Raw genomic sequence first — 22596 nt, 5'->3', positions numbered from 1 at the left:
GTCGGTCACCTATTATATACCTCGGTATCCCTGGTGTTCCTTCCTTTCTACTCCCTATTATGGCTTTGGTCCCTTGTGGAGTCAGATTTTCCTGAGTTTATGTACCTTTTTCAGGTCTTTTTCAGATGCTTGGTTGATTGATATCTCTCACCCTTATACCGGTCTTAGATATTCATTCTTCCTGAGTTTGTTACCCTTATACCGGTAACACCTCAATTCTTTGGTGCTTCCTTAGTGGAGTTTCCTATTGCTTCTCCCCAAGAGTCAGCTTGTGTCTCTCCAATGGATGTTTTCCCTTTGGAATTTCTTTTCCCCAGTTTGAGTCCTTCACTCCCCAGTGAGGTCTCCCGTCTGATTTCTGTTACCCTAATCAGAGTCGTGTCTTGTTCACGCTGTGTCAGTTTTGTTTTTCCCCAACTTGAAGTCGTGTCCTGCTCACGCATTCTTTTTCTTTTACTATCCCCAACAAGAGCCTTGTTAGAGTCTCTGTTCCTGGTGAGTATATTACTCCGACGGATCGTCTTTTCTTCTGTGTGAATCATATTCCCCACAGAGTTTGTGTCTTTTGCATACATACATTTGCATCATGAGGTCTCTTAGGGACCAAAATTTGTCTCATTACTGTTATTTAAGCCCATTCTACCGCGTCGAGATGAAGATTTCTAAACTTCACTTCTCCGGCTAGAATGACCTTAAATAGGGGCATCTGTAAGACCCCAATTTTGTCCCTAAGATCCCTCATGGCATCATATCATATCATATCATTGCCTCAAGGATCTTTGTGCACCTTTGCTTGCCTCCTAGTGGGTGGTTTATCTTGTGAGTGTAGTTCTTGATCACCAAGCATGTATTGCATTTGTATACCATTGCTTTTCATCTGTCTATTAACCAAAGGTACAAAAATATTGTCATCTAACCATGTTACTTGCAGATGAAGCCAGTTAGGTCAAATCAGTCAAATCAGTCATTGAGCAATAGATGGTGGCCATTCTTGAAGAATTTGGGCACCATGATCATTCATCAAGAGTTCATATGAGTTGTGACATCACTTTGAATCAAGATATCAAGTGGTAGGGGCTTGGAATTCATCAGAACATGGTTCAGTCAACCAAAACCCTAGCAAAGTCAACTGTGGTCAACTGTGCATTTAATCAGTGATTTGATGGTGGGAATTGGTTTGAGAGGCCTCATTCATGTCCACATAAGCCTCATACAACATGTCAAACATCCACAGTGAAGAATTTGAAGTCAAACAAGAAATTTCCAAAAATAGAAAGTTGACCTGTAATTGGAATTTGCCAAAAATGGAAAGTTCTTCTCCTCAAATTTACATCATCATACAAGCTTCAAATGAATTTTTGTCCAACATGAAAGTTGAAGATCTTGTTCTCCCATTTCCAAAAAGTCCAAGAACACTCATTTCTCATGTGTGGTTGGCAAGTTATGATCAAATCATTCTCAAAAAAAATTTGAACTTCAAAGTGAGATAACTTCCAAACCATTTGGCCAAATTGAGTGAGGTTTTTTGCTACAAGTCATATTTGATGTACTCTATCCAAATCCTTCATCACAATTCACCAAAAATCATCCAAGCAAAATGGCCTTTTTCAAGTGGCATGAATTAAAAATGAGGGAGGTGAAAAAGTGGACTTTCAAATTAACCATTTCCAACACATTTTACCATTTGCCAATGTTCAGAAATTGCATTTTGGAGATGTTTTAGGCCCAATTTCGCACTGTAGAGCCATGCACATGCAACTTAAGTGAATTTTACCAATTAACCAAAACATTTCTATTTTGAGCTAATGTGATTACCACTTCCTTAACCAAGTTTAAGCTTCATTAAACAGGGTATATATTTCACATTTCTGATAGAAAACCCTAGCCACACTTTGCCAAACGAGATCCAAATTTCATTTTCTCTCAAAAAACTCTCATCCCTCACTTGAACTTTTTCTGAAAATTCCAAAGAGCTCGAGCCTTGGTTGATTATTTCATCACCTACCAACATTCTTGGAGCATTTGCAAGCATCATCTTCCAACTGTAAAGCCAAATACAGCACTGTTGCATTGAGCTTTCTTCCATGGCAGCTCGAGTTTGGAGCTAGAATCAAGGCAGCTGGGTTTTCAAGACTCATCCATTCATCATCTGGAGCATCAGGAAGTTGTTGTTTCAACTAATCAAGGCCAAACAACCACTGTTCCATCACTGTCTTGCAGATTAGGTAAAAATTCAAATCACATTATTCTTAAAATGTTGACATGCTTATTAAAGATCTTGCCATGCTGATTATTTTGAACTTTGAATCGTGAAAAATGGTTGTGTATTGAGAGAGAAACTTGGATTTAAAGTTTGATATTCAAATGTGTTTTTGCTTGGTTCTTCCTTGTTAGCATGATTTAATGAAAATTAAGGCTGGATCATTGATGTATGCTGTTAGATGATTCGATTGGTATGCTTGTTTTCCAAATCTGGGAGATTTTGTTCATCACGATAATGAACATGTACTGTAGCTCATAAACCCTAAAAATGTTAAACCCAGAATTTGTTTTGCTCGTGTTTGGTTGCTGATGTTTTTGTTTTGCATGAGAGTCACTGTTCTATTGCCATGAGCCAGTAAGCGCGCGACACCTCCTTAAGTGAAACGCAGAGTTTCACTTAAGGGACCAACTATTTACCATATTGGCACTGCCGGTTTTCATTTTATTTAAATCATTTCATTATTTCAATATTTATTTCATTTGATATGCCAATCTTCCAAAAATCATAAGTCATTCATTTTTAATCCAAATTTGATGGGATTTTTTGTGAAATGCTCCTCATGATCTCTAGTTTATTATGATGATTTTTCCAGATTTTTTGCACGTGTGTATTTTAAAATGTGCTAGGGTTTGTTCATGTTGTCCATTTTTTGTATGCCTTGCCAAATTGTTTGTGAAATGATGATACTTAATCCAATGTCTCTGAAATTTTTTGTGCTTAAACTAGACATGTTCATGTTGATTTTGGTGTAGAGTTTGTGAATTTATCATTTCTGGTTGATGAGATATGATTTTTTGAATAGGGGTGTGACAATTTGTGTCACACCATGCATGTCCAACTTCATGATTTTAATTACCATGCTTCTTGAACTCAAATTGGTCTAGAATTTTGAATGAACATACTTGTGGAAGTTGAGAATACATGTGAATTTTTCTGGAATTATTGATGGCATTTCCTATTTGATTGGAATTTTCTCCCCTGTTTGGTCATTTGTTGATCTTTTGTGACACATGTTCTCATTTGATTTGTGAAATCCTCATGCTTAATTGGATGGACTTGAAATTTGACATGTGAATTGTAGACATCTTAAAGTTTGTTATGATGTTAGTCCCATTCATTTATCATGTGTTGTCACTGTTTTATGATTTATTGAAGTTGGTGCATGTTTTGATGCTTTGTTTGGTTTGGTTTGAACTTGCTCTGACTTTCTGATTTTCATTGACCTACTTACCTTGATCCAAATGAGCTGAAATTTGGTATGCTTATCAAGTTATGGATGATGTTTGATCATGAATTATTTGAGAATTTATTGAAATGTTTGTGATTGGGTTTGAGTTGAATCATTCTGTTGACTTCTTTGAGCTTCTATATGACATGTTTTGACCTAATTTGTTTGTGAAATGATAATGATGAATGATATGAACATGAAACCACTTGGGTTTGTTTCTTAATTGTTTGAATTTGATTTTGGATATCTTTCACTTGCTGTTTTGGATTTTTTATCTCCTTTTGACCCTAGGCTTGTCCTAGTGGTCTTGTTTCTCATGTTTAAGTGTGCTTTTCAGGTTAAGAAGCAAATGCCTTAAGGAGACTTATGCAAGTTGATTAAGTTTGATTGATTATCATGAACTAACTTGTTTTTTTTGTAGGATGTTTAGCTCATATGCTTTGAGCTTTGTGCATTGCACATTTGACTGATTCTGTTGATCCTTATCTTATATTGGTTTTGAATTTGAGTTGTATACTGATTTTACTTGATTGATTTCAGGTACCATTAGCTGCTCAGTTCTTTTAAGAACTTGCTTTGATTTTCTTGATAGCATTTGCATTGAGGTAGAATCCTTTTTCTTCATGTAGTCTGGAAGACCTGGCCTGTTACTTGGCCAGGCAACTGTCTGAAGTCCTCCTTAAGAGGCGATGTTTGTGCTTGTTTACTTTTGTCCCAAGCAGGAAAAGTCCTTTGAATAAGGCAATTGGTAGACAAAAGAGATATGTAACCTATCTCCTACTATTCTGTGAGACACTCACCTTGCTCACACCACATGTGTTGATGCATAGTGAGTAAAAACCCAAGATCTATCGAGTCTAACTTGTGGAGAGAGTTCCATCTTTCTGAACTCCCACACCTCCTGATATTTAAAGCTCTCCCTGACCAGGGATAAGAGCATGAGGCACACCCCTCATATCCTTTCATCTGCTTCACCTTGGCTCTCAATGTCAAGGTTAAGAGCACCATTAACCCTATTCCAGTTGGCTTCAATGCCTAACCCTTTGTATGAGCCTAATTGCTTGGTTATAGTGTGTGCTGAATGACTTTGTTTGATTAATTACTTAGTTCATTTGTATATGTCTGCTTGCATGCTTTGTGCATTTATCATCATTAATTGCTCATTAGTGCATGATCATTTCATTTGTCTTTGTGACATATCTTTGTTGTTTGCCCATTGAGGACAATTGTAAGACCATTCATTGGCCATTGTTCCTATGATATGGAAGTGAGTATAGGACCATTTTATTGGCCACTCATCTTCTTTTTGCTTGTTGCATTTGTTTGATTTATGTGAGGATGCAATTGTAAGTCCGTGTAATCTGGCATTTGTTTTCCTATGATCATATGTTGGAGGTTAGAGTAAGCCCAAATAGATTGGCATCTGACATCCAAGTGTTTGCTTTGTTGTTGGAGATTGGTATAAGCCCAGATAGATTGGCATCCGGTATCCACTTTTTATTTCTTTGTTGAGGAGATTGGTATAAGTCCATAGAGTGGCCTCTGATATCCAGTTTTGTTTTAGGAGATTGGTATAAGTCCAGTGATTGGCATCCGGTATCCGCTTTTGTTGACTTTCTTCCTTTCCTTTGCTTATTTGTTATTGCTCTTTGCCTATTCCAAAGGACACACTTGAGTCATCTTCTATATGATTTCAAGAGGTGAACCTTCTAGGAAGTTTTACACTCCATCTTCATCCATTCATCCCTCTTTGTCCTAAACCTTTTCACACATTACTTTCAAAACTTGAGATAAATATTGTGCAAACATCTTCATGCTTTCAAATTAAAAACCTGGACCCCAAGTCCTTGACTTTTTTCAAACTCCATTTTCATAATACTTCTTTTGAACCAATCTTAATCATACTTTGACCCTCCTTTTGTGAATAATCATAATCAATTAACTTCACCCATTCAATGGTTTTGTGGCTTTGTCCATTCTTGTTAAGTTTTCATACATTAGCCATAGGTTTGATTTATCCTAGTTGGTTGATGTTAATCTCACCTATTTGTCCTTAGTTGATTGAATTGTAAGTCTTCCTTGCTTATTATAGGGTTAACCCCTCACTAGCAAGTTGAAGCTTTTCTCACATGGTGGACTCGTTGTTTGTATAAGGTTGAGTTCCCGTGGATAACGTAAGACCTTAGGGCTTGTGTTTAAAATTGAATCCACTAACTTTTGGAAATCTTTTAGCCGAACTACGGCGTTTTGATCCTTACCTTTGATGGAAGGTACGTAGGCAACGGGTTCATCCGTTCGAACACAAAAATAATAAAAATTGTATATTCTTTTCTCATCATCCCATTCATGTTTGCACAATAAATATTTCATAACAAATAACAATTTTATACAACAAGTGTGAAAAGGGCTCCCTAGGAGTACCTAGAACGTAGTGGGTGCCTAACACCTTCCCATTGCGTAATTTACCCCTTACCCAGACTCTCTGATCTTTTCATTAGTTTTCTACGCGTAAAACTTCTTAGGCTTTTGTTCGCTTTTTAGCCAGTCCTTTGGATAAATAAAAGTGCGGTGGCGACTCGAATTCATTGTATGCTTTGCTTATGGTTTAATCAATAAATCATATAGCGACGAATACACCGTTACACATATATTATACCCCCGTAAATCATAAACTATAGAGAACTTGACTTAAAATTTCCTAAGTAAGCTCTTAGAGCAATCAATTTTACTTGTAAAAATATAAGGAAAATGGCAAATAAACGTCGCAATGAAAGAAATCGTACTCACATTTAGAAATTATAGAAGAAACTCACCAGGAAAAAGAATCACCACAATAAAGAACATGAAATGATGCGATAAGAAGTGACCTCAACTCCTAAGAAAGTTATGAAAACAAAATATGAAAACAAACAAAGATAAGGGTATTTATAAAGGATCATAAATGCTAATCGACACCTAGCACAAGAACAAGAATCCTAGATAGTTACACTTTCCCATGTTGCAATAATTATGCCTACCACATAGGAAAAAGGGCATCCCAATCTTACATACAATAGAGAGATGATAAAGATATGTTATGATAAATGACAAAAGGATATAAGCATCATATATCAGTCCTCATAACTTTAGTAAAGCTTGACCAAAACCGAAAATACAACTCAACAATATAACCAATATTCAAAATGCAATGCAACACAATAAAATGAAATTGGGCCCATGCCACACGTCTGGACGAGAAAAAGAGGCTAGTTAAGAATAAGTGAGAACTAGAAAACTCTAAGCCCTAAAAGAGTCGGCAAGGACGATGTAAAATCGCAAGCCATACTCCGACTACACCGAAGTAGGCTTTAAGAATCCCACCCGGTCCTAGCCATGAATCTCGGCCCAAGAGTGAAATAAGCCCGATAAAAACTTGAAGCCCAAGAAGACGAAGATATTTATGGTGATGTTCCTTAATGAAGTCAGAAGATGAAATATCATTTTTATAACGACTATACAAAAGAATGTTCTAGGACCTAAGAAATAATCATGAACCCGTCATAGAAAAGGACCCGATCTAAGAAAATTATTGAAGGAGGACCATTAAATAATAGAACAAATTATATCCTGACATTTGCTCTCTTGGACGCTGTTGATTGGAGCAAATGTTATAGGTCTTCATAAGTCAAGTTGAACCCCAATATAAGGGACAATAGATGTCAAATCAAGAAATACATAAAAATCACCTAAACTTTATATCTCTCATATCCGACAATCATTTAATTTAACGTCAAAGTGTTTACATGTATCGTCCTCCTCAATTTAGTTACAACAACTAGACATACATGATATCCAGACTCAAATCTGTCTGTAGGTGACAATATTCATTTTTTGAATTTGTTTCTTCTTATTAACACTCATAAAGGAGTCTCCTTGGTCAAAGAAAGAAATACCTGAATCAATGCTACAAATTACAAACTTTCATAGATAATATTAATAAAATTACATTGTGATTTTCGTACAAGAAATGTCATCCTTTTGTGAGTTGTGATCGACAATATATCTCTTGTTTTGTTCATTGAAATAGTCCACATATATTAAACCCAGTTAAGAATCTATGTATGGAGCTAACTATGAAATTTAATAAAAAATCAAAGCTTGAAGCCGGCCATTGCAAATAAATTATGCTGAAAACTTAGGACATTGTGACTTACAAAGTATTAAGTACTACAAGAAACAAATCCAAATTAAAAACACCTAATTCCACAAATACTTAAGATATGTTCCAACTATTATTTCTTTAAAATACTATGATATCGTGGCAGTAATAACACTTTTATATAAAAAATTGTTTGAATTTAATCGGTGAAAATTCAAAATATTTTGCTTTTAAATCCTATTTAGATAAACAAGTTATTTAAAGTTTATAGCACAAACACATGACAATCTGTTATGTATTATGTATAAGTTTTATAAAATATTTCTAAAATTAATGATCAAATAAAGTTAAATTATTTTATTTTATATTATAAACTGTCTTTATAAACCATCATGAAAATTTTATAAAATAAAAATAAAATAACTTATAAAATATTATAAGTTATTTTTATAACTTCTCTAAGACAATCTCATCACAAAACTTAAATAAAAATAGAACTCAAATAAATTATTTTAAACAAATCCTCGTCTTTATCATATTATTGGATCATGTGGTCTAATACCACAGGTGACTAAAGATAAATAATATCCTGTTCAGAAACTACAGAAACTAAAGACAGTTGATGAAATGTATCGAAATTAAAATATGGTATATTAATTATTGGTTCCGGTGGATTGGACTTTTAGTGAAGTAGAGAGTGGATGGACCGGTAAGAGTGGATGGACCGGTAAGATTAATACTCCAATATTTAAATTAATGAATGCGCGAGAAATAATTTTGGAATAAAAATTAATTAAATATTTGAAATGACGTGATCAAATCTTTTTATAATATAGACAATTAAAACCTTTTGCATCTAATTTAACGATTTGTACGAATTGCTGATCATCTAGATCAAATAATGAAAGACGTGAAAGAGAGTGATCGTGTATCCTCGTCAAAGGCGATGGTTCACCTGTTTCATGCGTCTTCTTCTTCATTACTCATTACTGAGCCTTTTACATGAATCTTGTCGGCGGCCAACAACATATAATTGTTAAATTTACAAGAATTGAATCTAGAAATATTCTTAAAACTACAATAAAAAATACTAATTGCATGAACTAAAATTATATGTAAATTTACTCCTTTTAGAGGAAAGTTTTGTTAAGAATGTGACCTAGATAAGATAAGACTTGAAAATGTGTTTATAACTCATACGAATTTTATATAATTTTGTCAACTCAAATTTTAAAGTTATATTAACATTACTCCCAACTTAATATTCTTCAACAGTCTCACAAGTAGAATCAAAACAACACGGTTTGTAGATTAAGACAAATGTCATTGGATCTAACGTTAGAGGACAAAGAAAAAAACAATAACTTATTTCTTAATTTTGTGTATAAAAGGGTTCATTTTGGTCACATAAAATAACAAGACATAATTAATAAGAGAAAAGATCATTTGAAGTAAAAATGGTGTCAAAAGCTGTTATCAACTCAATACTTTTCCTGAGGATAATTACACTTGCCGCCTCAGCAACAACCGTGGCCTTAATTGTTACCAACATTGCAGAATTTGATGGTACAAAGATGAAATTTCAAGATTTAATGGCATTCAGGTAAAAAAAAGCATCAAAATTACATGTATTAGTGTTGAGTCGAATCCGATTGCCGAACACATTTTCAATCAGAAGTGTTGATGTTACATAGAATTTATTATCGTGTTTATGTTTATTAGTATACATGGCAAAACTGCAGGTATGTTGTCGCTGTTGCATCAATTGCTGGTGCATATTGTATAGTGCAGCTACCGTTTTCTTTTTACCATGCTGTACAACAGAAGAGGTTGATACGCAATGGATTCTTGCCGGAATTTGACTACTATGGAGACAAGGTCCTCATCTTTTTATTATTTTATATATAATTTAAATATATGGAAAAGGAAAATCAAAAGAAAAGAAAAAAAAATAACAATCCTTTAAAAATCGGTCTAAATAGGTCTGATTGAAAATCGGTTAGTTCACTATATATATATATATATATATATATATATATATATATATATATATATATATATATATATATATATATATATATATATATATATATATATATATATATATATATATATATATAGCAGGTGTATGAAAAATAGGTGTAAAATGTAACATGCAACTTTAAAACATAAAGTGATATTAATTTATGCTAGACATATGAAACTATATTTTAATCTAAATATGAATTCATTGAAAATTTTTTGAAATTGCAGGTGATTAGTGGGCTTCTGGCGACAGGTATTGGTGCTGGATTTGCAGTATCCATTGAATTCAAGAGGCTCTTTGACCAAATATTTAATGATTCTGGTGTGTCAAAGCATGATCCAACGAGGAGCACAATTACCAAGTTTTATGTTCGTGGAATCATTGCTTCTGGTGTTCTTTCTGCAGCATTCCTTGCCATGTTTGTTGTGTCTTTCCTTTCCTCCTTCAATAGACACAAAAGCAAAGGCATTTTTGGATGATGATATTGTTTTGACAACAACAAATATCAATTGAAGTAGAGTTACTAATAAAGACTATTGAATATGAGTTTCTAATGTATTTTGATATTCACCATGTTTTTTATTTATTTATTTTTGGCCATGTGAACATGCAAGACATTATTTGTTTTCAATTGTGTTCATAATTTGTATCCAATAATTTATTTATTTTCTGCCTTAAGTGCTTTTTATTAATGAAATTCAAGTATTGCATATGTCATTTAAGATAACATTGTTGCAACTATGTGAATATCTTTGGCCACCTTTCTAGTCCTTTGAAAATCTTAATATATTCATCAGATTCTAGAAACCTTAATGTATTTTTTAAACGTTTAGAATCTAGAATATAAAATTTCGATAAAAGTGATCTATAACATAAACAATCCATAAATTTAAACATCAATTAAACACAAATAATGTTATAGACGGGACAAACTAACTAGTTTTTTTGTTGGAATCAATCGTGCATGTCATGTTTTCATCATATGTCATGAAACAAATCAAGTTTAAACACATATTACAAAAAAATATGTATTGTAATTAGGAGATTTTGCATGTGATAAATTACCTCACAAAATATATGATGTTGTTGAAGTTAACCCCTTGCGAATTAGAAAAAATAATGATATTATTAGGTGATACCACTCACAAAAGAGGGAAAAAAGTATACGAGGGTTACCCTTCGGAACACTTAAGGAGGGAAAACAAAAAAAAGTTTTGAAACCTATGAAACTTTATTGAAAAGAAGTCTGTTGTGACAGATAGCCCCGAACAAATTGTTCCATTTTCGTTAATCCAAAGCAAAAATTATAAATAAATAAAAAATAAATGTATTTTTTCAAAGTTGTAGTTTTTTTCAGAGGTGTTGTTTCCAAACTTGTTTCTATGTGGATTTTACTTGACAAATTTCATCGCCTTATTTCGTTTTGAATTTCTTAGTTACCAACAACATTGTTTTGTTTTGTTTTCGATTTGTTTTATTGTGTTACAATAGGTTGTGGTTTGGGAGTTATTTATTTTTCTTATCCAAACCCTTAAATTCCAAAGATGAACATATTCTATTGTGGTGGAAACCCAACATAAAGAAATCTCTAAACTAATTTTAATGTTTAATAATTAATTTTTGTGTGAAAAATCATTAACCAAACTAAAACTTTACACATCATTTTATTGTCACATATTAAAAAATATTACACATCAGTATTTTTTTTACTAAAATTTTTGAAGGGAGACTAAAACTGTCTAAAAATAAAATAAGGGCATTAATTTCATAAACAGATTATAATAAGGGGATTAAAACTGTAATTTAGCCTATTTATTTTTTAAAAAGTCTATAATTTTTAAAAACTACGAATATTTGAAAAAATATATATTTATTTAAGAATGAATAAGAATTTGAAAAAACACAATATGTATATTTGTCCAAATAATAATGTAGAAATATAGATTTTTATAAAAATAAAATATATTTCTATTTTTTTAAAGACAATATAAATTAGGGTATATTTAAAAGAAAATTATTAGTTTGTTAGAATATAATTTATTACGAAAAAACTTACAAGAATAAATTAGTTTATGTTATTATTTTAGAATAATAATTTCTTTATTTGTCAATAATAATTTAAAAAATAATGTGAAAAAAATTAGTAATTATAATATTCATTAAAATGTTTATTTCTTATAATTATATTATTATAAAAATTTAAATAAATATGTATTTTAATTTTTATTATAATACTATTATGATAAGTTTTTTAATATAATTTTTAATAATTTGCGGAGGGTTTAGCTAGCTCCTAGAAAAAATGTGTGATGGTTTTGCTAAGGGTTTATCCCTTAGCAAAATATGTCACATCACCAATCTGGTGTCCTGCTGAATACTATCCGCGTCTCTATGTAACCCTACATGTTAGCTAACTAGTCTGCTAGCCCATAGTATTTTGCGAGGAATTAATTCCAAAAAAAAATTATGTGGGGTTAATTAATTCCCAAAAAATTTATGTGGGGTTAATCCCCCAACATAGAAGGTGTTATCACATCAATAGCGAGGTAGTTTCCCCCCTTAGAAAATTTGACTTTGTAAGGTGGCTTTTAGTTTTGTGAGGGGTTTAACCCTTAGTAAAAACGGGTTTAACCAACTCGTGTGGCCCCTGTTTCTTTTGTATGACCCAATAGCTTTGAACCAATATAGCTTGTGTCAACTGACACGGTCCAACCGTGTTGGCCATTGATATTTTGTATGGTGATGGATCCTTTTAGTCTAATCCTTGACCCTTTTCACTTCAGTTAAGTCCATTATTCTCTTATTTCTTGAAAACATCAAAAGAATACAAAAATGCATAAAATCAAACTAAAACGATGAAAACATACAAGAAAACGGAAAGAAAATAAGCTAAAGGTATGATGCAATAATCATTTATCAAACACCCCCCGAACTTAAATCGTTGTTTGTCCTCAAGTAACAAGCTTGCTTAGAAAAATTTTGAATCAAGCGGCTCAGTTTTTGAAAAGCTTAAAAGAGTGAAAAATCATTGGTACTCATAAGTGGCTTGTTCTTCTGATCAGCTAAGATCTAAGTTCCCTCGTACTCACTATCACCAAAAGTATTACAAGAACACTGTAAAACTGATACAGACAAAAGTTTCTTATTTCGGCCACCTCTCTGACTATGCTTTGGACTTAAGTTTCATTTTCGATTTTCCTTCCCTTTCGTTCGAATAATCAAGTTAAGGCATTTGAAATAATGATAGTCATCAGACACACACAAAATCAATCAATTTTTTACACCATATAAGCAATTACTCACCATCTTTATTTGCAGATGAAATTACACACTTTTGTGTGTTTATTTATTTCCAAATTTTGGTTGATGTTGGGGTTCAATCATAATTGGGTTGAATAACCGAGTGAATCACTAGTTGGTTCAAATCGAATTAAATTCAGTCTTGATGTACACATTTTTGAATAAGATTATCTCGCGTGTAACTTAAAAAAAAACCATAATAAAGTATATGAAAATGTTTTCTAGACAATACATCTGTGAGACATCTTATTAATTATATGTAAAAATCTGATTAATTTATTTGAACATACGATTCCTTTAATTCATGATCAAAATTGTGGAATATGGTTAATTCATCTATATGAATTAACTACATTTTACGATGTGAATTTAACGAACTATTTACTCAATTGAATTAATCATATTTTTATGTATAATTAACGAGATAGATAGCAGGTGTATGAAAAATAGGTGTAAAATGTAACAAGCTGCTTTAAAATATAAAGTGATATTAATTTATGCTAGATATATGAAACAATATTATAAATCAAAAAATGAATTCAATGAAATATTTTTGAAATTGCAGGTGATTAATGGACTTCTGACGACAAGTATTGGTGATGGATTTGCAATTAACCCCTTGCAAAGTAGGAAAAAAACAATATTACGAAGGGATACCACTCGCAAAAGAGATAAAAAAAAGTGTACGAGTCACCCATCGAAACACTTAAGGAGAGAAAATAAAATAAAAAAATTTAAAAATTATGAAGCTTTATTAAAAGGAAGTTTGTGGGGGATAGCCCCAAACAAATTCTTACATTTTCATTAGTGAGGGATACCCCAGAGCAAAAATTATAAATAAATAAAAAATAACCATGTTTTTTCAAAGTTATAGTTTTTGTTTTAGTGAATGGTAAAAATAGCATGAGAGGAAATATTTTTGGGACGGATAATTCCAATAATTTTTTTGCATTGTGATGAATTTAACCCCTGAAATTCAAGTTTGCATATAATACACTCATTTATCTTTCTTCTTCATTTATAATTTGCAAACCACAAAATAAAAATAAATAAATAAATAAAAATTTACAATGAGATATCCTTGCAAAAGACAAAAAAATATTTTAAAAATCAAATGCACGGAAAGACAAAAATTATTAAAAAAAATTTAACACGTTTTTTTCTCAAAGTTCCAGCTTTTCACTGAGTCGTTGGCATGGTTGAAAAAGCAAAATCTTTGCAAGGGGTAACCCCCTACAAAGTTTTTATGTTGTGAGGAGTTTAATTTTTTGAAGAAAAAAACGAGTTTGCATATAAACATCCATTTATTTTTCTTCTTCATTTGCAACTCAACAAAATAATTTCCTCTTGTTCATATCTTATGTAACTTTATTTCTCTATTTCATTTTTTTCTTTTGGTCTTCAAATTTTCGTCAATTCTTTTTTTTTTCTCCATATCACCTCTTATTTTTGGAGGGTCGGCCATTTACCCACTTACATTTTAATTATTTAAACAATACATTTTACACCTATTATGTTATAAATAGGTATAAAATTTATTTGTTATCAAAATCTATTTTACACTTTTTTTTAAAATAGATGTAAAATCATAATTTAGTTTTTAATTTTTTTATAATTTCGGTACAAATTCATATTTTTTTAGATCTATTATTTAAATTAAAACAGAATTTCCGAATTGAATGAGTCGGTCCTGTATTTCAGGTACACATTTAATTATTTTTTATAAATGAATGATAATGTAGGTTGGTAGTTAAAATGTGGTTAATATATTAGTTGTCGATGAATATCTTGTAAAGTTGTTGTTATTTAATTATTTTCTTTTATATATATATATATATATATATATATATATATATATATATATATATATATATATATATATATATATATATATATATATATATATATATATATATATATATATATATAGTAATGAAGAAATATATATTTTAAAATAAAATATTTTGAATTTTCTATATTAATATTTTATGTCACGATAAAATATATTTTGAATTAATATTTTATGTCTAAAATAAAATATACTTTTGACATTTAAAAAAACTAATATTTATTTGTCAAAATTACAGTTTTGCATTCCTAATATGTTTTGCTCACGAAATTAGTCTCTCTATTTTGTTTTAAAACAGTTTTGATTTTCCTTCTTCATTTCTGATAAAAAAACATATTTTTTAATATGTAGCAATTAAATGATGACATGTATTGTTTTAGCTGAATATTTAACAACTTAAATAAAAATTAATTATTGAACACTGAAATTGGTCTAAAACTTTTTTAATTTGAGTTTTCTCCATAACACCCATAGTGTTAATCTTTTGACCTAGAATTGTTTTTGAGATTGATTTTTGTTATCTTCAATCCACCTCACTCCCATGGAAACTCTCCTTATTCATAACTCCTTCAATTTCAATTCCATAATTTTATTTCTCTCTTCAATACAAACCGATCACATAGAGATCTTTCACACCACTTGATTTTTATTCAAGTTTAAAAGCAGAAACAAGAAATATTCTAGAAAGTCCAGCAGGTGTAGGTGTTGATGGATTATCAACATAAATATCATTAAGTATGATCCAAATAAAAAGCTCTATGATTTTAACACGGTTCTTACCTTTTTCAACATAAGAAATGACTTCAATAAAAAATATACGAGAGTCACCCATAAGAACACTTAAAGAGGGAAAATAAATAAATAAATTTTTTAAATATTTGAAGCTTTATCGGAAGGAAGTTTGTGAGGGATAGTCTCAAACAAATTGTTACATTTACGTTAGTGAGGGGTACCCCAAATCAAAAAATTATAAATAAATAAAAGTTAATCATGTTTTTTCAAAGTTGTAGTTTTTTTTTATTGAATGGTAAAAGTAATATGAGAGAAAATATTTTTGCAAGGGATAATCCCCACAATTTTTTTGCATTGTGATGAATTTAACCTTTGAAATCCAAATTTGCATATAAAACACTCATTTCTCTTTCTTCTTTATTTACAACTCGCAAACCACAAAATAAATAAATAAATAAAAAGTTACGAGGGAATACCCTTGCAAAAGATCAAAAAATACTTAAAAAATCAAATATACGGAGAGACGAAAATAAACAAGTTTTTTTTCAAAGTGTCAGCTTTTCACTGAGTGGTTGGAATGGTTGGAGAGGCAAGGGATAGCCCCCTACAAAGGTTTTACCTTGTGAGGAGTTTAATTTCTAGAAGAAAAAAAACAAGTTGGCAAATAAATATCCATTTATTTTTCTTCTTCATTTGCAACTCAGATTTCCTCTAGTTGCATACCTTATGTAACTTTATTTCTCTATTTCATTTCTTTCTTTTGGTCTTCAAATCTTTGTCAATTCCTCTTTTTTTTTATTTGTCTTTCCATATTACCTCTCTATTTTAGCATGATTGGCCATTTACCGGGGAAGCATGCCATAGAAAAGGGCCCCAAATTCTGGGGCCCACTTATTTTTCTTTAATTATTTAAACAATATATTTTACACCTATTGTTTTATAAATAGGTGTAAAATTTTATTTTCAAAATCTATTTTACATTTTTTTTCAAAAATAGATGTAAAATCATAATTTATTTTTTAAAAACCATTTTATATTGTTTTTTTTATTTTGGTATAAATTCGTATTTTTTAGGTCTATTATTTAAATTAAAATAGGGTATTCGGACTGAATGAGTCGGTCTGTATTTCAGGTACACATTTAATTACTTTTTTTTTTATAAATGCATGATAATGTAGGTTGGTAGTTAAAATGTGGTTAATATATTAGTTGTGGATGAATATCTTATAAAGTTGTTGTTATTTAATTATTTTCTTTAAATATATTATATATTGTTATATAATTAGTATTTGTTGCTTATATATATATATATATATATATATATATATATATATATATATATATATATATATATATATATATATATATATATATATATATATATATATATATATATATATATATAAAAGGTCACTCGACCTCTCTCTCTCACCCACATGCATTTATCCATTCATACACAATAATCAAATAAATACACAAATAAATGCGCAAAAAATATAATTAAATCAGAATAAAATTACTTACTAAAACTGGGGTAATATAACTCTCCCCCACTTAAAGAATTTTCGCTCTAAAAAATCACCTTAAATAAACATATTCGGATACGAATCCTTCATCTGGCTCTCAAGCTTCCAAGTCATGTTTCCACCAGCTGGTCCTCCCCAAGCTACCTTCACTAAGGTAATATCTTTACCATACAACTACTTCACTTCTCGATCCTTTTTCTACATGGATGATGCCTCAACAATCAGGTTATCTCTCACATGTACATCATCCATTTGGATCACATGAGATAGATTCAAAATGATCTCCTTAACTAAGACGCATGAAACACATCATGAAGATTAGCAAGTTACGGTAGCAAAGAAATCTAATAGGTCATTTCTCATATCTTCTGCATAATTTGGTACAGACTAATGAATGGAGTAAGCTTTCTAGACTTCAATGCTCGACCAATACCAGTTATCGACATAACTCTAAGAAACATATGATCGCCCTCTTGGAACTCAAGTCCTTTCCTCCTCTTGTCCTAGTAACTCTTCTGGAGACTCTGTGAAGCTCTCATCTTCTCTTGAATCATTTAAATCTTCTATTTCGTTTGTTGGATAATCTCAGGTCCAATTACAACACTCTCTCCTAATTCATACCAACACAAAGGTGTTCTACATCTTCTACCATACAATGACTCAAACGGTGTCATTCCAATACTCGAATGGAAATTGTTATTGTAAGTAAACTCAATCAACAGTTAAAAGCTATCCCAAACATCTCCTTGTTCTAGTACACAAGTGATGACAGTCTTCATTGCATGTATTTAGTAAAAAAAATTGAATCAAAACAAGTGAAAGATGAGCCAAAATAAATAAGAAAGAACAAGGAATGAGGAAAAATAGCTAAGTATGAAAATTGTGGACTTGGTGAAAATTTGTGTGAAAAGGGAGCAAAAAGAGTGAAGCATAAAAAATAATCACATGATAAGGGCCATAAAACTTGCATCGCGCAGCGACACAAGTCATCACACGCATGATGGTCCCTTTTTCTAGGATTTTTCTGACACGTCTGATCTATTATGAGCTCTTTTTAAGAGGGACTTTTTCACTTTGATAAGGGTTACAAAAATTAGAGAGAAAAACACGATTTGGAGAACATCAAAGGAGATTTTTAGGGCATTTTAAGCCATTGAAGGTCATTACTTCAAGGGAATTCATATGTCATTTTCATCAACCAATTGCGGTATTGTAATCTGAGTTATGAATAGCTAATCTCCTCTAAGTTAGGTTGTGTTATGATGAACCTATTTCAAAATTGTTGGGTCATATGCTTATTTGACTTTGTATGAAACTTTTGATCTATAATGTCATTCAATTGCTTATTGTTCTTAATGCTTTTTATGTTAGATACTCTTTTAATATGACTTTGGACACATAGGGAATAATGACCATTAGTCTATGTGTTGGACCTAGATAAATTGTTGTACTTACACTAGTTGAATAAGAATATGAGACTCCGAGTAGTGTCATAAGGAATTAACATTTTGTGCATCGCCTAACCCTGCTTATGTTGGCAGACTAGGGATAGAAAGCTCAAAGTAGTGGTTAGTGAGTTATTTCGTGAGGGACCGATTATAACTGCTTTGTTAATTTTCCATGGGGTTATAGTGATAAAATCATTCACACAAGGCATCAAACATCAACGATAGAGAAATAAGGGATTCTAAAATACAACCTAATCGCTTTCGTAATTTTGTTTAATCTCTTTTTTACTTTTCGCATTAAAACTCGACCCCTCCCTTACTAGTTTTTATACATTTCACACATTTTATCTTGTTAAAAGTATTCCCTGTGGATTCTATCTTTTTATTACCACGACATTATTGGTACACTTCCCGAGAAGTCATCAACAAGCTCCCAACAAGTCTTCTAAACGTGGGATAGTTCTTTTCGTCTTACCATCTGTCTACGGATGATAAGCGGAACTGAAACGCAACTTTGTACCTTAAGCCTTCTGCAAACTCTCCGAGAATCTTGACGTAAACCTCAGATCTCTGCCAGATACAATACTGGATGGAATACCATATATACTTAAAATCTTCTTAATATATATCTCCAATAGTTTCTCCAATGGATAATTAAGTCTCATCAGAAGGAAATTAGCTGATTTATCCATCTTGTCCATAATAAACCAAACAGTATCACAACTCTTTGTTGTCCTTAGCAATCCAAACACTAAGTCCAACGAAATGTTATCCCACTTCCACTCAGGAGTAGACAATGGTTGCATCAAACCCAACGACTTATGATTCTCAACTTTTGACTTCTGACAAGTCAAACATGCATACAAGAATTCAGCAACCTCCTTCATCATTCTAGGCCACCAAAATATCTTTCTCAAGTCTTTATACATCTTTGTGGCACCGGGATGAACACTCATAACACTTCGGTGTCCTTCCTCAAGAATACTCTTCTTAAGTTCAGGCACATTAGAAACACAAATCTTATCTCTAAATATGATCACACCATTCTCATCGATTCTGAATTCAGCACCTTAGTCTTGGTCGATTAATGCTAATTGATCAACCAATCTCAAATCAGTCCTCTGACCTTCTTTAATCTCTTAAAGAACAATATTAGTTAGATTTAACATACCTAGCTTCACACTCTATGATATGACTTTGCAAACCAAACTCAAATCTCTTAATTCTTCGATCAACTCTATTTTTTAGCCAATATTGTTGACATATGCAACGTCTTCCTGCTCAACGCATCGACTACGACATTGGCTTTACTAGGATGACAATTCAAACCAAAATCATAATCCTTCAACAACTCAAGCCATCTCCTTTGTCTCGTATTCAACTCATTTTGATCGAACAGGTACTTCAAACTCTTATAATCACTGAACACTTCAAATCTAGTGCCAAACAAATAATGTCTCCAAATATTAAGTGCGCACAACTACACCCAACTCCAAGTCATGCGTAGGATAATTCTTCTCATGAACTTTAAGTTTCCTTGGTGCATAAGCCACAACTTTTCCATTTTCAATTGACACACCTCCTAAACCCATCTTAGAAGCATCACAATACACGACGAAAGATTCAGTCAGATTCGGGAACATCAACACTGGAGTCAACGTCAACCTCTTATTAGGCTTTTGAGAACTCTCTTCACACTTAACATCCCAAACATACGCCTGAATCTTCTTAGTTAGCTGAGTTAGCAGTAAGGCCAACTTGGAGAAACCTTCAATAATAACCAGTTATCCTAAGAAAACTTCGGGTCTCAGTGATGGACTTAGGATTCTCCCACTGTGACACAGCCTCAACCTTCGATGGGTCCACCACAATACCTCCACTAGAAATAACATGGCCGATAAAACTAACTCTTTCCCACTAAAACCTACACTTTGACAACTTAGTATGCAATTCTTCTCTTGCAACAACTTTAACATGACTCTCAGATGTTTCATCATGCTCTTCATCCGTATTCGAATAAATAAGGATATCCTCGATAAATACTACCATAAACTTATCCAAATACTAATGAAAAATTCTATTCATATACTCCATGAATTCACCATGAGCATTAGATATATCAATCAACATCATTGGATACTCGTAATGATCGTACCTCATTTGAATGCAGTCTTCGGAATATCTTTAGCCTTCACACAAATCTAATGATACCATAATCTCAAATAAATCTTATTGAAGATGCAAGCACGCACTAACTGATCCATCAAATCATTAATCCTTGGAAGAAAATACTTGTTCTTGATAGTGACTTTATTCAACTGTCGATAATCAACACACAAACGCATACTACCGTCCTTCTTCTTCACTAATAACACTGGTGCACCCCACGAAGAAACACCAGACTGAATGAACTTCTTCTCAAGTAAATCCTTAGTTTCTTTTTCAATTCTCTCAAATCTTTAGTAGACATATGATACATAGCCATTGACACCAGACTCGTACCTGATACGAATTCGATTGTGAACTTTACCTCACGCTCTGGCGGAAAATCATTGATGTCTTTAGGAAGCACTTCCGGAAAATCACATACCACCGATAACTCACTATTCACAACTTTACTCTCAGTCTTCATAGAAGCTAATATAATAAACACTAGATCATCATCCTTCACAAACTCATTCACTTGCGTAGCAGACACGAACAACTCATTACTTACATCAAACTCTAGAATTTACATCGTCTTAGATAAAACCCCTGACTTATCCAACAAGTTGTACTCTTGCAAACCGCGACATGATGAACCAACTACCCACACCTGAAACATCTCATAGAATCAGAAGCTTTTCCCCCCACTTTTCTCAATCCCGCTCATACAGACAAGCGGTTAGAAAAACAAATGAGAATCGATAGTGTTTCACACACATATTACGTACCGTAGAATAAACATCATGACAAAACTTGGTCTGACCGAACGACCAACTCTGATACCACTAATGTAACACCATATTTCCCCAATGCATAATTATAATTTAATCATAGATTTTTCACAATACTCACATATAGGATGTTACACATCTCGAAACCCACATCTGCTGATCATGTAACACTTAATTTAAATAAACACGCATTATCTGTCATTGCATGCCCACCTTCACTTAGGGTATCATCACAGTGGAATTACTTAATTAAAACACACCGATTAAAATCTCATAATAAATATCATATCATAATTAAAAAGCATTGACTCGTAAGTCCTCTCCAAATGCTTATCACACAAAATCATAAAATACAAGATCATACATTGTCTCTCAGAAATTGCTCACCAATGTTACATATCAGAGCATAACCAAAGCTAAAACAAAGAAATTAAAAGAAATAGCTCTAGGAACAAGCTTGCACTCACATCAACGACTCTACTCTTGAGTATATGCACGATGCCCAAGTAAGGACAATATTCAAACATAAGGGGTGAGAAATCACATTCAATAATAACATGCATATACTGCAAGGTAGGATACTAACATATATCATAATCAACACAATATCAAATCATAGTATATTAATTACATTCTCGCATAACCTCATCAATTATAACTCATTCACATACCAATCACACACCAATTACACACAACATTAATATCATATGCATTTATCTCATTATACATCTCATACTCAAAATCCAACTCTATGCAACTCCGTGCAACTTTATGCATGTGGTACCAACTTAACAATGGTTCACTCTGGAACCAAGTCCGCTCTCTAAAAATATGAGCCCCCTCTCTGAGTTTGGGACAAGCCACTAGTCCCCTCGTTGAACTAGCAACCTACCTCTTGACACAACTCAACATGAATAAATGAACATTTTAACAAAATTTCAATGCGTTAAGACCCGTCTTTTGATCCTAACATACATGCATCGACAAACTCGCGTAATCTCCTCTTTTGGATTACCACAATAACTTAACATGATACTCAGAATAACAACACAACTTGATCACATACTCAATAAAATTATTAACTCACATATATACAACTCACCTATAAATCAACAATACCCATCTCAACATGTATAATTTATCAATTCAT

General features: G+C 32.0%; 1 protein-coding gene across 1 annotated transcript; it reads left to right on the top strand.

Annotated features, from left to right (window-relative positions):
• Positions 1-9086: 9086 nt before the first annotated feature.
• On the top strand, positions 9087-10134 carry LOC127104955 (CASP-like protein 4D1). Its single transcript, XM_051042092.1, has 3 exons — positions 9087-9232; positions 9372-9507; positions 9883-10134. The coding sequence occupies exons 1-3, from the start codon at positions 9087-9089 to the stop codon at positions 10132-10134; spliced, it is 534 nt and encodes a 177-aa protein (XP_050898049.1).
• The last annotated feature ends 12462 nt before the right edge of the window (positions 10135-22596 follow it).

This window comes from Lathyrus oleraceus, chromosome 1 (assembly GCF_024323335.1).
Source record: "Lathyrus oleraceus cultivar Zhongwan6 chromosome 1, CAAS_Psat_ZW6_1.0, whole genome shotgun sequence".
NCBI lineage: Eukaryota > Viridiplantae > Streptophyta > Magnoliopsida > Fabales > Fabaceae > Lathyrus > Lathyrus oleraceus.
This window is presented reverse-complemented; position numbering and strand designations above follow the sequence as displayed.